Source organism: Leiobunum rupestre, chromosome 8 (genome assembly GCF_980474605.1).
Source record: "Leiobunum rupestre chromosome 8, qqLeiRupe1.1.hap1, whole genome shotgun sequence".
Taxonomy (NCBI): Eukaryota; Metazoa; Arthropoda; class Arachnida; order Opiliones; family Sclerosomatidae; genus Leiobunum; species Leiobunum rupestre.
In genome coordinates this window covers 55,990,104-56,006,232 of record NC_143391.1, presented here as the reverse complement: position 1 = coordinate 56,006,232, position 16,129 = coordinate 55,990,104, and the positions used below count along the sequence as shown (strand labels likewise).

The 16,129-nt window shown below is 31.3% G+C and overlaps 1 protein-coding gene across 1 annotated transcript; it reads left to right on the top strand.

The window, feature by feature from the left end:
• Positions 1–3,643: 3,643 nt before the first annotated feature.
• On the top strand, positions 3,644–5,378 carry LOC149933752 (uncharacterized). Its single transcript, XM_090157538.1, has 4 exons — positions 3,644–3,660; positions 3,961–4,056; positions 4,159–4,323; positions 5,218–5,378. Exons 2-4 carry the CDS (start codon positions 3,978–3,980, stop codon positions 5,376–5,378), a joined length of 405 nt encoding a protein of 134 aa, XP_090013664.1. The 5' UTR covers positions 3,644–3,660; positions 3,961–3,977.
• Positions 5,379–16,129: the final 10,751 nt, after the last annotated feature.

The following is a 16,129-nucleotide window of genomic DNA, read 5'->3' as shown; positions in this document are numbered from 1 at the left end:
TTATAATGGGTCTTATGTAGAACTGGGTGTGTCAAAATATAAATGGCACACTTAAAAAGTCTGAAATGATTTAGTTCATCTGGGATCTGAATATCTATTAGCACAATTGGACCAATGTACAATAAAAACTGACGTAGCTATGTAGCCTTCCAACGGTCAATGTGCTTAACTGATCGAGGTTTTCTAGAAAACTCACTGGGAAAATACTTTCTAATATCATCTAGATTTTTAGAAAGGTTATTTACTAAATGCGTGTTCAACCTAACAGCTAGCTTTCCACTCAACCAGGATTTAACCATCTTCTTAGTTACGCCCAGATTTACCAAATACATATAGTCCAGCGGCAATTGCTGAACCATTTCAATATTTAATTTACATAATGGGGATAAATCACCCACTAAGTGATGTTCTTTGTTATCCTGCGCTCTAAATGACGCATCAGTTCTTTAAAAAATTTCATCGTCCTCATCTTCTTCTCAAAATAGTGTTGTGTGTTTATTTCGCTTCCCGCAAATAGTGCATTTATCACAGCAATGATAGCCAGTATGACCCTTTGTATGCTTAACAAATGCACGTGCAGGTGTATCAAGGATTAAGGGGCAACGAAAATTGCATGGATAATTTTTCCCATTGAAATTGTGACCATGGTCTTTTAATTTTCTACAAGTGGCCCTAAAAATTCTACTAAATTGCCTGGTTTATTGTCTCCACAAAATACCCCAACTACAAGAGGTTCACCGATCATTCCTTCCTTAAAACTGAAGCCTGACGCTAAAATTGGCCAAAAATCTGTGACATAACTATGGTATAGAGGTAAACCATCAATATTTATTACGAAATATATTTCTGAATAATCTGGTTTTTCCACTAAAATATTGTTGATGCCATCAGTAAATCTTACATACCAATATTCAACGTTCTGAATTTTGTTTACCTCAGTCGTTCGGGGTGTTTTAAGTAATGCCCGTGAATCTTTAGGCAAATCATGGCCATGTTGGCGAAGAATACCTAATAAACCATTTAACGTTACTGCATATACACGGTGTTCCAAAGCCCACTGCCTAATATCAGCTGATAAATTAAGGTCTTGCTGGATCTGTGAAGAGCTTGTTGATGTTACAGAGCTGACATCCCTAGTAAATCTAGAATCACTATTACTTGTATTACTATCGTGACTATCAGATTCAACTCTAAATTATTTGGTGGAGCTGGAGGTGGTAGTGGTTCGATGGAGTTATCAATCATTTAATTTTGAACTAGCCATAAACCCGAAGATGACCCTAAATTGTCATTTTCCTTCTCAACTCTTTCCAAACCGATTTCACACAGAGATCGTATTTGAAATATTATCCATCTTAACTGTAAATAAAGCTAATTGATACCTTATTAGTACAAAACCAGATAAATCAAGATACGCTTATTGGCTTGGGTTTTAAAAGAACTTTTACCCCTTAATTAAAATTAAAATGATTGTAAATATTTCGAAAGGATATTCAATATTACGCATTTTTACTATTTTCGAAAAGTACTACTCAATGCCATTTTCCAAAATTTAAATAACTTATAAATTTCATTTTTTGAGATACCTGGTTTTGAAACTAAAGAAATTCCAAAGATTTAAATAACGTAATAAAACCAATAAAAATATTAAAATGGTTCCCAAAGAGATTTAAAATTACATTTTTTTTCTTCAATTTTTAAAAGTTAAGGCGTAATGCAATTTTCCAACATTTAAAAAATTAGATACCTGGTTTTCAAGTTTAAGTATGGTAATGTCCAATAGAGTAAGGAGTAGTCCAAGCAAAACATACGCTCTAAAAAAACATAAGAGCCAATAAAAATATTGAAAACAGTACCAAAAGTTATTAAAAAATATCTACTTTTTAAAAAGTGAAAAAATTGGTATGCATAATGCTATTCTTCAATATTTTAATTTCACTTTTTGAGATACCTGGTTTTTGAACTAATTTAGACTAATTCTCAAGAGAAACTAACTCCACAGAACAAGTACGAGCGATTGATGAGCAGCGATTCTAGGGGCGAGCTCGCGAGTAACTTGTTTAAAATTAAACTACAATTCCCGTTGACGCTAATGTAAATGTAGCGATGATCTTAAGTAAATCAACAAATCGTTTTTAGAAAAAATATTTGATTAACATTTTTCCATAATAAATTAATTAATTAGTGAGCTTCTGTGTGCAAGTAACAACGGTTTAAAGTGGCTAAATCAGAGCTAGGTTGAAGGAGCAGATGATTTTACTGAAAATCACATGGACATGTTGGTTCCAGTAGTCACTCTTGAGACCACACATGAGTCCCCGTGGATTGAATTAGAATGAATATTCTTTTACGAAATTTAGTAGTTCCTTAATACTTAAAATTTAAGTATTTTATTGTTCGATTTTCTCAGTGATTCTAGACTACGTTCTGTCTAAAATACTAGTCTTAACTAGTCTTAAATATAAATAATTAAGCAAATTATGTTTTTTCCTTAAATAAATCCAACACAAACAAACACAGATTAACGTATTTACACTAAAAATACGTTTTTGTAAAATCTCAAGTGATATTAGGAGTGAGGGAGGGGGTAAGCCAAATCTCACGACATCTCACCAAGGCAGGAGGGGGGTTGAAAAATCACCAAAATCGCCTCCCGTAATTAAGGGACGCTCCCTTTTTTGTTATGAATTTACGAGTGCTAGCAGTAGCAGACTCCACTGATAATTTGGTAAATACTAATTATTTAAGTCCTAGAAATAGCAGTGGGACACTCCACTGGTAACTTTGTTTTCTATCTTGTGTAAAAATAAAATAAAATACAATGTTATTATTAGTATTGATGAATGATGATGCTGTGAAGTTTACTTAAGGCTTTGATTAGCTTTTGAAACACAATAGTGTATTCTTTCACCGAAATATTAGTGTTTTCTTAATATTTACATGCGCTTAAAAATAATTAGTGCAATCGGAGCTGGCTCCTGGCTCAGGCTCCGGCTCTAGGATTTTGTATCCGGCTCCGGCTTTGACACCTCCTCGCAGCTGATATCGGATCTGCGGAGCACTATTGTTTGGTAATATAAATTTGCCATTTCAATCATTTTGTGTTTGTTTTTTTATAAATTACGGATAATTTTTGCAAGGGCACGTAACATCGCCATCATCTTTTCTATATTTCACGAAATTTAGTAGTCAGGTGTCTTAGATTGAGCACAAATGAGAACAATTTGGCAAAATAAGTCCGAAAAACTAACAAGCTTTAACTCTTACATGTACGATAAAACGTGTCAGTTGTAGAGCAACAACGAAAAAACAGAAGAATGTAGTAGTTGTCTTTGAGCGCAAGCGCAGTGGCGCTGTATCTGAAGTGCTTCGCTTTGTCTAGACGGCCCTGTGACAAGTCGACGCAGTAGCCATACGTCATCGTTAAACTAGACTAAAACAAAGACTGCATGTGTAAATGTAAAATAATTAGACCGTGTAAAGCGTTGGTTTACAATAAAATGCTAACATCAGTACGTCTAAAAGAATACGGGCTTTGCATCATAAACTTCATAACTAGTTCCACATCTAACGGAATAAGTTCATGAGAACAAGTTGTTCTAAAAAGGTGTAGATGATTTTTAATTTAAAAGGACCACAAATTCGTTCAAAAACAACAAGGTAAGTAATTAAAGGGCGTTCCAAATTCAAATTGAATGTTTAAGCCACTGTGTTGTTTCAAAATCTTTTCCCTGTTTATTATCGGACGAGTTTTAAATATTTTATTGAAACAAGATACTATACAACTGTGTTTCAAGTATAGTTTACTTCTTACTTCGTTTACAAATTGAAAACGTTTTATTTCCAACAGTAAACACTTGTACAATTTTTAAGCGGACCCGTGATATGCTATTTGGAAAATATGGTATAATTTTTTTTATTTATTTGCTTGTAGAATTATATGCGCTTTTCTTATAACAGCACTGTATATCAACCAAATGAAAAAAACAACTATAACGTTTTTGGTTTCACTTGGCGTTTTTTTGACCTCTTTTAAAAATGCCGACACATTTCGGAGTAAGTTGTATTCTTTAAAATGATTTTTTTGTTTTACTTCAGTCTTTTTTCTTAATATTCCACGTGGGGCCCATTCTCACTATACCATTTAAATATAAAAAGGGCTTCAAAGTGTTTCTCGATGTAGTAACGCCGAAGAGGAATCTTGTAAATCACTGGTTGTTTTACAAAATAAGGGCTCGGATAATAAAGCATTAGAAGACTCCGAAAAGAACTGTTGGTGTGGAAGCAAAATGTGTCATAAGACTTGCTGCGGTATATATAAAGGTTAGAAGAAATAGTTCTAGCATATTAAACTACAAAAGAATTAAAAATCTCAAAACAAATATTTTGAACGTATAATTTATAGAATATTTAATTCACATAATAAATTTTCTATCAAATAGCTAATCTAATATTCGATTCATCGAGTCAAGTATTCGACCATCATTGTATTATAAATTTAATTTTTCAAAACGTTTATTCAGCTACATACTAAATCAAATAGTCAATTGATTATATCTAGAAATCGTTCAATTATCAAATATTTAGAATCGGATTTAAACAGTACATGTATGTATTATTTTTAAATAGTTTGGAGACTTTCATTATATTCATCGTTCTCGATTGCGTGTATTAATGGCGTGTTCTTCAAAGCTGTAAAATAGTCCACAAACACTACATTTAATTAAAATAATAAATATTTTGTATTACTGAATGACAATGTTTTAAGATACCTTTCTCTCAAATCATTTATAAAGTGATACAAATATTACATATTTTAATAGAAAATCAAAGTTTACTAATGTATTAATTAAAACTTCACGGTAAGCGATTAAAGATATTTCATATTGCAAGTATAACGTATTTGACTAAAAACATGTTTTTATTCAAAATAAATTAAAATATTTGGTAATTTCTTTCTTTAAACGAAATTCTTTTTGCTATTTGCTCGGCATACTGCCTCAGTGTGTGCATTAAACGTACTCGAAAAAATATTTAACTTTTTTAAATAAATTTGGTAATTAAACTAAATAGAACCGTTATATTGGATATTTTTGAATTATATTTGAGACATTTTCGTAGACACTTGAGGTAGAATATTATTTTTTGTGGCCTGTTTAGTTCCACGTCGAAGAAGAAAGGGTAAAAATAATTTCAGTTATGATCTTTAAAAATTAGGTGAAGTGAAGCAACCGACCAAATGTAGCCACAGCTGTTCTGAATACAAGTCACCCAACGTATCAAACATTTTCGCTAATCATTTTGATATTAAAAATTCGAAACGAAGAATTTGTGGATGTTTAATGTGCGTAAATTTTACTGAATTAATGAATAATTAACGACAGCTGTTGTATTTTCCAAAATATGGTTTCTGCGTGTACGCTATTTGATATACTTTTTCCTTAATTGTTATCATTTTTATTATCTTATTGCAATAAATGTCGTTTTTATTTTTGCCTGAAATGTTAAGGTCGGTCGTTTGCCCATTTATTTATCTTTGGTGATTATTGACTGTAAATCTACAAACCTTATAAATTAAGACCTACTGGCTTGAAAATTATACGTGAAGTTAGTGCTTATCATGCCCAAAATAGGGATACATACCAACTCAAATCCTTACAGAGCAACGTTTCAACACGGTTAACGAGATGGAGACGCTCAACAACGGCTGGATTTTTGCAACTGGCTGCTAAATTCCGTGCACGACGACCCGCAATTCCTCCGCAATATGCTATTCTCGGATGAATCCTCGTTTGCAAGAGACGGCCTTTACAATCACCAAAATAATCTTGTTTGGGAAGACACAAATCCACACTGTGGATATGAACACCGTCACCAATTTCATTTTCGGCGCTTCAATGTTTCGATGGGTCTTGTTGGAAACCGGTTAATTGGCCGAGTATTCTTACCGCAAAATCTAAATGGCCAGAGATATTTAGATTTCTTGAGAAATGAGCTAGAACAACAACTTTACGAACTGCCGTTGGCGCAACGAGCAAGACTGGTTTCAGCAAGACGGTGCCCCGCCCCATTACCACAGTGCCGTGAGAGATTACCTAAACAACGAATTTCCACAACGATGGATAGGGAGAAACGGTCCCGTACACGGGCCAGCAAGGTCACCCGATCTACTCCGTTGGATTTCTTTCTTTGGAGCTTTGTCAAGGACAAGGTGTACGCCACTCCGGTTGAGACCCTTGAAGAGCTGCGTCAATGAATTGTAAGCGCTTGCCGGGAAGTAACCCCGGAAAGATTCAAGCCGCCTTCGACAATATGATTGTTCGCGCCCAAGCCTTCGTCGCAGCCGAAGGTGGTATTTTCAAAACGTACTTATAAATTTTGTTTGTAAGTAGATAAATAAAATGTCTTTGTTTTTTTCATCCTAAGAAATTAAATCGTGTAATACCCTCTTCGCCTTTGTCTCCTCGATTTTTCCGCTGTGTTTATTGCATTAAATACCAGATAAACAAATTTCTGACTTTCCTAAAGTTACACTACTCTCCCAATGGAATTCAAAAACAGTTATTTTAGTTTGCCCAACTTGTTACTTTTTTAAGTCGTATTTTTTCAGTGAAAAAGACGTATATTTTTCCCCCGCCAACGCTATTTGTACGTTTTCTGTGATGCTCTACAATTTTCTTGTAGCTTCTAGCGGTTACAACGTATTTTTTTTTAAAACGTGAAAATATTTTTCGATTTAGATGCAATGTTGGTAGAAAGTGTCCCCGGCACGTATAATGTACAGTACAAATTTCAAATTTCTAGAAAACATAGTTTTTGAAAAAAAACACCCTAGCTGTATTATGACAATGGATAATTATTTTTATTTTGTTAATTTATTTATTTTGATTATATATTTACTTAACTATGTAACTAACACATCCGTTGTAAGGTATATAGGTAAATGGAAGGGTTTTGCAATATCCGTAAAATTTTTAGTGTTGGGACCATGCGGATGGGCTCGGCAATATTATTTTCGGAGTTGGGTACCAGTTATTATTTGAAACGATTTTGAAATTGATACCGCTAAAATAAGACTTAGCGGCCGTTCGATTTTTTCGGGAGCAATGAATCCCTGGTCTATTGGAGGTAGTCCTTGAATAAACTCTATATCGGTTAAAAACTGAGATAAATCACGGTAACCTGATTGCCAAACCGAATAACAATAAATAATTTTAATATGAGGTTTATCGATTAATTCATTCCTCCCTCTAATTAGTGAGTTCGTCCATGATGATTTGCCTGACATAGTAGGCCCTGACACCATCATTCGAAATGGTGAATGAAATTTTATATAAGACATTACTGTTTAAACAAAGACAACATACTACGTAGTTTGTTAGTAAATTGACTGTTTTATAGAATATATGTAAAAATCAACAAACACATTTTAAATTTAAAAAATTATTTTATTAAAGTATAATATGTTTCTTATCAAAAATCATTCCTTCACCAATTATATAAACTTTGAAAATAACATACAAAAATAACATTTTTGAATAAAAAATAAATCATAAAAAAATTATACATTAATTCCCGTTTTTAGTAAAAATTCAATTTTGGAAGTTAAAAGTTTAAATCTTAGGTTATTTAAAAATGAAGTATTTACTCGATTTTCGGAAGAGATTTCATTTACGATAACTATGTGGTTGAATGAAACCTGTTTTGCGGGTTTTTTTGTTACATGTTTTTTAGACTTATAATTAAAATATGACAATTTTATTTTACAATTCGCCATCTTCATATTCTAAATAGCCGTAGGGCACACTAGAGATATTCTCTTTTAGCACACGTTTACAAAATGTTTTTTTGAAAGTTTTACTTAAGTTCCAACACGTAAAAGCATTTTGTACTTATCTTTTATTACGTTAAAAGGAATTTTCACCTTAAAATCGGTATTTGGCACAAAAATCATCTGTTTAAAAGCGTCGAAATGAATAATGTCTGAATTCTCCCTGGTAAGAGTTATCCCTTTTAGTTTTATAATTCTCTGATTAATTTCAAGTTGAAAGCTGTAACTTTTTGGCCCGGTGGACACGAATTTTGTTATATATGTATTCGGGGTCTCGCACGTAAGTTCACCTAAATTACCACCGAGGGAGGGTAGCCATTCATTTGGTAGATGTGTAAATTTAACACCATCTGTGTCAAAATAAATTACTCGCTTTCCCAACTTATTAATTAATTTATGCAGATGAATACGCCCATAACTGGTGACAAAGGCGGCAATTATTACATTACCTTTGCGAAATGTTGGTGCCAACTCACTTTTTTTATAACCTACCATGGCAACGTCGTTGTTGATTAAATGAAAGTCTGTTAATGTATTCGTTGTGTCTGCTATAATCTCGGTTAATTGGGAGTAGCGATGGATAATTTTAGTTGTTGATTTATCCATTCTTAAGGCCATTCTTCCATATAACGAATTTTGCGCCAATTTCGCTGAGGTTCTTAAGGATGGGTTATCAACAATTTCTTCGGGTTCTAACCTTACTCCATCCGCTTCGTATATCGCGTATAAATACTCTTTTTGTTCTTGATATGTTTTAATATTAGGTGGAAATCCTGAATTTTTAACTTTTGCTCTAAAAAAATGGTCAATATATGGTTTGAAAAAATTAGTGGTATTACTGTAATGGTAAACTTCGAAAATTTCTAACAGCTGGTATTTACACTCTTTTATTGAGTAGTAGATTTCCACCGAAGGTAAAACCACCGTTATAGCTCGTTCGCCAATACTATGGGTACATTTTTCATCATTATTTATCACACAACTACCACATAAAGGATAATAAAGTTTCTTATTAAATCGGTAAGGAAGAACGGGTAAGTAGAGGTCTCTGGGGGGAGGATTCGACAACTAATTATTCCAAAATAGGCGTCAGGTGCATAATCAGAGCTGTGTGTGATAACTTTAACACTTTTACAACCATATTCTTTTTTTTGTAAGCAATACGCATACAGACTACAAAAGTCAAAATATCGGATTTGTTCTCCAATTGAGGGGTCTATTTCATGGTACAGCTTAATTGTTTCTACACGCCCTCCAACTAAAGAATCTCTAGGGTTAATTTTAGGAATAATTTTAATTGTATTAAAAAAGCTTTCGCTTCATTATTTTTTCTCAACAAGTCTAATATCTCACATTCAAAAATTTGAATATATGTGTGGTTTGGTAAATTTTCTTCAATAAATTATTTTCGGTCTAATTCTCTTTCTCTAATTTCTTTAAATGTTTTTCCGATAATTGGATTAAAGCTCGAGCCAGAAAAATGTTTGGACAACCGTGCCAGAAATCACCCATAACATCAATTACTATGGGTGGATTTTCACAGTAACCATCTACGAAATACGGACCTACAGCCTGTTCCCCGTCCGGGGATCTGACTGTTTGCAAAATTAAATTATTTTCCTTCTCATACCAAGATAAATATTTTAATGCAATCTCACTTTGATTCTGTCTACTTGCCAAACCGATAGCCGGGATAGTACATGGTTCTAAAAACTTGTCGATAAATACATTATTAAGTGCCCCAGAAAGAGAAATACCCCCATAATTACTAATATCAATTTCAATTAGTACTTTATATAAGACCCGAAATTTCTGCATAGCTAACCGTAATAAATTACAATCTAAAAGACAATACGCTCTCGATTCTGATTTAATACAATATACCGGTTCGAGCTGTTTGTGTGAATACCAATTTTTAAATTCTCGGTATTCCAACTCTTTCATTTTATTGGGCTCAAAAAATATTTCGTCCGGAATTGGTCCTGAATAGTTTAAAGTATCTTTTGTCCAAAAAATATAGGGACAATATCCTTTAGATTTAGGTAAGGAAAACATTTTAGGAAAATGCCTTAGTGGTGCATTAATATAATTTAAAGAATCTACAAAACGAATGTCTACCCCTTTAATATAAATAGTAAGAATTTTGGCTCTATCGTAAATAACCTCGGGGATGACATGTTTAATTAATTTAGAAATAATAAACCTTCCGTCGAAAGATCTCAAATTATGGGCCATTACGATGAGGTTTGTAAATTTCGGTCTAATTGTTTTTCTTTTCCGTTTCCCATCAATAAGTAAAATAGTTTCATGTTGAAACAAAAAATTGAGAAAGTTATTTACACAATTTTGTCCTTCAAAAACCGTGGTTTCAACAGGGTGATTGATTTAAGATTTCATTTTGTGCCACTAACAGAATAGTTTTATGAATATCATGCTCGATTACAGTTTCAATATCGAAATACACATATGAACGTTGTTTCTTTTTAAAGGTCGACTGTTTAACATAATGCTGGTTAGGAGGATGTTCAATTTTACAAGAGTTGCAAGCTGTTTCACATTTGTGAGTTTTTATAGTTTCAAATTGAACACAGCATTTTTCGCATCTGTGGAAAAGCTTGCAAGTTTCATTTTTAAAATGAAAATTGTAACATTCACCTTGTTTTAAATATCTATTACAAAGTTTACAACAAATTAAAGGAATTTCTAATTTAATATTTCTAGTGGCAAAGCAGTGGTGCTTGTTTCTGTGTGTGGTGGAATAAAAAAAATCACAGTCTTAAGAACGAAGCTACGCCACCCCAAATATAATGTAGATTTTTAGCTAAATGAACGTGCGTGCCAATTTTTACAAGTAGAATTTGGTTTTCGGAAGGCGGAAAACCTTTGAAATAAATTTAAAAAATTTCCGCTGCGTTAAATATTATAATCTGATATTTTGGGGCTAAAAATATTTGAAATTTAGCTATATCAACAATTTTTACAGATCCTTGTGTAATTCCTACATCCTTATGCAATTGTTTAGCGGCTTTAGTTTGTAATTTACTACGAAAGAGTGTTAAGGAGTGATATTCTTTTTGTATTCGGCAATTTGACAGAGTTTTTGTCCGACTGTGAGGGCTCTCGCTACGCATAAATTATCTATGTTGTTTATATAGTAAAAATTAGTTTTAGTTTTTAAAAAAGCATCAAGATCGATAATATCTCTGTTTTTTAACGATAAAACATTTTACCTATTTTTGTGGTGATTTTAAAAGAATTATACTAAATATAATTTCTCCATCTAGTAAGAAATCTTTTTTCGATTGAGCAATGCGAGCTATATGGCTAAATATTCGAGAAACAGTTAACTGATCAATTTTAATAAATTTAATGTTAATTGGATGTTCTAAATTTTCCGATTGAATTGCAAATCTGAGGAAATCGAAACCTGGTGCCTCTTGTTTTACGTATTTGATAATATTGGACAGAATCTTTTCAAATGCTGTAAAAATAAATGTGTGGGGATTTCGTTTAAATCTATTAGTTCTAATTCAATATCAAGTTCTTTACATTTCCACTTTTTTGAATTTCTAGGACTCAATTTTTTAATTTTATAAAACTTTTTATAATTAAAACTGTTTATAGATGAAAAGTCTAATTCAGAGTCCGAATCGTAATCACTGGAGTCTTCCATATTCTAATTTCGTTTCCAGGTCTAAAATGTTATTCTAATTACTATTACGAATAATTAAGCAATGAGTTTAACTTGCCTTCGAGGGTGGGCAAACAATTTTTCCTTCCGTCTAATCAATTATTTTTTTCAGCCTGTTTGTTGAGTTTATGATTCGAACAACGTCCAGGGATAGGGTGTTGGCTAAAATTTCACTCTTTTATAATCTCCCTTCCAGAGCTCATCTTGAGGAAGATGCTTAATGTTTTTATACGAATATATTTGAATATCTAGATATATGCCCTTATCGCTCGCCTTCTTTCTCGGAGTTTTAGTTTCGTAAGAAACTCCTCTTTTTTCACTTTCACTGATTGTTCGATACCGACTTCTTCGATATTTGACATACGACGTACCTCTTGAATAAAATCTACATCCGATTCGTCCGAATCTAATAACATCTCCTCTTCAGGCCTATCAAAAACTGAAACTGCTTGACTCGCGTAGTTTTGACTATCGCTTGTGGAAGCCATTTTAGTCTGTTATGTTTTAATAGTAAAATTTTGCCCTTTTATACCAAAAGTATTTATTTTTTCATTAATTTTTTTCAAAAATATAAAACCTTGAATATTAAAATGTTTAATACTACAAGGATAGCACCTAGTTATAATTTATCGGTATGTAAATGGTATTTAAAATTGCTTGTGAATGTCAATTTAAATATAGATATGTATAAAAATATAATATTATTAATTATTTTTTGAAGGACTTTATATTTTATCAGTTTTTTATCATTGAATCAAATATTTTCCATGATAGAAAAGAAAACGCCCTAAGGGTTTTAATATTTTTGCTTTAAAAATCGATTACAGATGTAAGAATTTTGTTAATTACAGGGTTGGATGTTTTAAAATTCTATGGGAAGAAATATATTTCTGCGAGGTATAAAATTTTAAGCGAAGGGATAAAAATTATATTTCTGCAGGGTGTATTTGATTAAAAAATTGTCTTTGACTTGATTTTAAACAGGTTAAAACAGGATGTAAAAAATTAAATATTTCTAAAAATTTTCTTATAAAAAGACTGTCTTTACCGTATTCGTTTTATAAACCATGGAATCTCGCGAAGTTTTGACTTTTTCCGGTAAGATTTCGCATCCTCTCGCTATTAACCCTTTTTCACTCAAATATCTAGCATTACGCAAAGTTAAGAATTATAATCTTTTTAAAATTAGTGATATTTCAATTAGACTGGAAAATTACTGTATGAAAACAGTCTTTCTTGAGTGTCAAGCATTAGTAGAACCTTCTAAAAAATCGTTTTTGCGTGCCCCTTTATAAAAAAATCTTTAAAATTATCTCCATCCGTTTTTGCTTCAGTTTTTTCTAGAAGAATCAATAACAATTCTTGTCTATTTGACGTTCATTCTAATAATTTTTTCTGTCCCCACGATGGTTTTGAGTTTGCCGGTTTAATTTTCCACACTCAAACATCTCTTGAGGGCTGGTTTCCTTACGAAATTTTACGTATAATTGGAAAACATATGCGATTGTATCAAAATTTAAATAAGATCCCATGGTTTCGACAACATAGAAATCGTAGGAACCTTCAAAACGACCTTTTAATTCTCTATCAATTACAACAACTTTCTTTCTTTCGAAAAAAAAAATTACAACTTTAGAGTAGGGAATACTAATTTTAAAAAATAATTAAGATAAATATTTTTATTTAGTTGCAAATTATCTCCACCAAATTCGAATTTAAACGATCGTCGGCGAATTTTACAACTACGACTCAAGGTATTTACAATATTTTTTATTTATTTATTTTAAAAAATTAAATTTATTTTTTTAAAATAGGACTCAAATCTCATAAAATTTTAATTTTGTAAATTAGACATTTTTTATTTAAAAAACTTGATTTGTGTTTTTTTATTTTTTTATTGTTTATTTGGTGATACTAATTTTTGAAATGTTTTATATTTTTTATTCAAAATGTTTTCTTTTTAAAGAGTTTAAGTGTTTTTTAAAGATGTTTTCGAAAATAACTAGCATTATTAATTTAATTCAGGCGGTGGAGGCTATTTTAATACTTCATAATCTACTTTTTCTTTTTTAACTAGCTTTATTAATTTAATGTTGGGATTGGTGCAAAGCCCTTTTTTTCTATATTAAACATCCTTTGTTTTCATCTTTTCAAGAAATTGTATTATTCTTATCTTTTTGACAGGTATCTAATTTATTGGTTAAATTAATTGGGTTATATAAATATTTTTTTGTTTTATTAGTATTAGAATTTTTTATATTTTATTTTATTATTATTATTATTATTTAAAAAACTTCTTGAAAACTTATTATTTAAAACTGATTTAAACAAAGTTCATCTGGGATACAATCTATTGCTCATTTCAAACTACCCATTGGTCATTTATTATTCTTATTTTTTTGATTTTTTTCATGTCTTCTATATACTTTTTTCTATACTAATATCGTGCTTAAACTATAGTGTTTGATTTTCTTATATGTTTATTTTGGTAATTGTTGAATATATTAAATGAAATTTTATAAGTACATTTTGTACTAGGTCGTTTAAAAGTAAATATAATTGTTTTTTATTAATTTATAAAAACTTGTTTGAGAAGGATAGGGATAATTAGTTAACCTTAGATGTATTATAAAATTAATAATTATTCCCAAAATCAATATTTTTAAATTTAAAAATATAGGTCAGGCTTAAACTATAAAATCTCAATGTAAAGGATTTTTACCAGGAGAAATCTAGAATCAAGATGTCTGGTGAATTCTATCTAAAGCCTGTAGTTTCTTTGCCCCGATCGTTAAAATTTCTCTCTCTTCGAGTAGTAAGAATGTATAATCTTTTTAAAAAACAAACAATTTGTAGAGAATTCGAAGAGCGTTGTTTAAAAACTGTATTTCTAGAATCTAAAACAATAATCGAAACAAATGGTTTGATTGAGTTTAAATGCCCCTTTTTTAAATATTCCTTTAAGTTAAATCCCTTATTTTTTGTCGCACCCTACGAAACGCGAATTGAAAAATCTCAAAACTTTTGTTCTTTTTCTGTGCATGATAAAAGTTTCAAATGTTATCGTCCAGGAATTGTGTACGATGATTTATTATTCCATTGTAGGGTAATGTTAATCGGTTGGTTTAGCTACGAAATTCTTCAATTATCTAGCAAATATATGCAGATATTTTGTAATACTAGTCAAATTTCGTGGTGGAATCACAAGAATTTAAAACAGTTTGAGTCTGAACTTAACGTGTTAGATCAAATTCAACATGTTGGCACTGTACAACATAACGTTCGATCTGTTTTAATTATTTCAGACATTCTCGAACTGTATACTACCGAAGCGATTAAGACCAAAACCAGTGTTTTTATTCGTGCGATGGTAGAGCAACAAAAAAAGTTAAAGAATTCTAGTGGTAAATATTTTTTAGATATATTCATTTTTAATAGATTAATTTATTTATATTTATAAATTCTAGTCCGAATTTCCAACCCGACATGTTGTTTTGTACCGAAGAGGAAAAATACCTTCTACGAATTGATGTAATTATAATTATTTTTAATTATACACTTAAAATATTTTTAACATTGTGTTTTTTATATTTTTTAGCCTTCAAATTATTTATACCCCCTCTTTAATTCTTTATTATTTATTAATTTAATTTGTTAGATTATATTTTAGTTATATTTGTAGTGTTTCATATGTTGTTAAGTGTTTAAAAAAATATATTGTTTGAAATATCATAGTTATTAAATATTATAATAACTAATTGTGTTTTTCATTACTTTTACTAAAACTAGCATTGTTTTAAAATAATAAAACTATTAAAATATTTGCGAAAAAAATGAAAAACTTATTTATATTAGTTTATTTATTTAAAGTATTTTGGGTGGGGCCAAAAGTTGCCAAGGCTATAAAGCGAAGGTCGTGAATTCGTTTCCCCATCTCGCAATTAACTAATTAGCATTTTAAACGGCGAAAAAACGAAAAAGTGACACCAAAAGTGAATAAGCGTAAGTATTCGGTGGGGTCACATATTACCGCCGATATCTCGGTCCCAGCTTGTTCGATCGTGTCCAAACTTGTTGGGGTGATAGACCGAGGCTTAGGGGTGGTGGACAGGGTCAAGCGTCGAGGTCTAAGACCATCTTCAAGGTGAAATTTGAGATTGAAAACAAAAATATTTTGTTGATTTTTTCCAAGGTCAAAAACTGGTTTTTGGAAAAAAAATTGTGGGTTGTTTGGGGGGGGTTATTTTTGACTGCCATATTGGCGGCCATCTTGGAAAAAATGGTTCAAATATGATTATTCTCTACTACTAACTTGTTTGTAAAATTATAGTACTTACCACTTTTCAAACAAGTTTTTAATAAATTGTACCTTGGTCGGAGATAACTTGGTTCTTTCCATGAACCACCGCTGAAAACCTTCTTGTCCCAAATTTAGTTCACCCTTAAAACTATTTACAATAGTGCACTTGGAGCACACGTGCCTCTTGACCGGATGCGGCGTTAATTTAGAGACTCAGTGTGGAACATTCTTTTGCGAAGTTCTACCCCAAATACTTAAATAAAATCTACTATCTTATCTTCCTGGCAAACATAACCACCTAAGTACG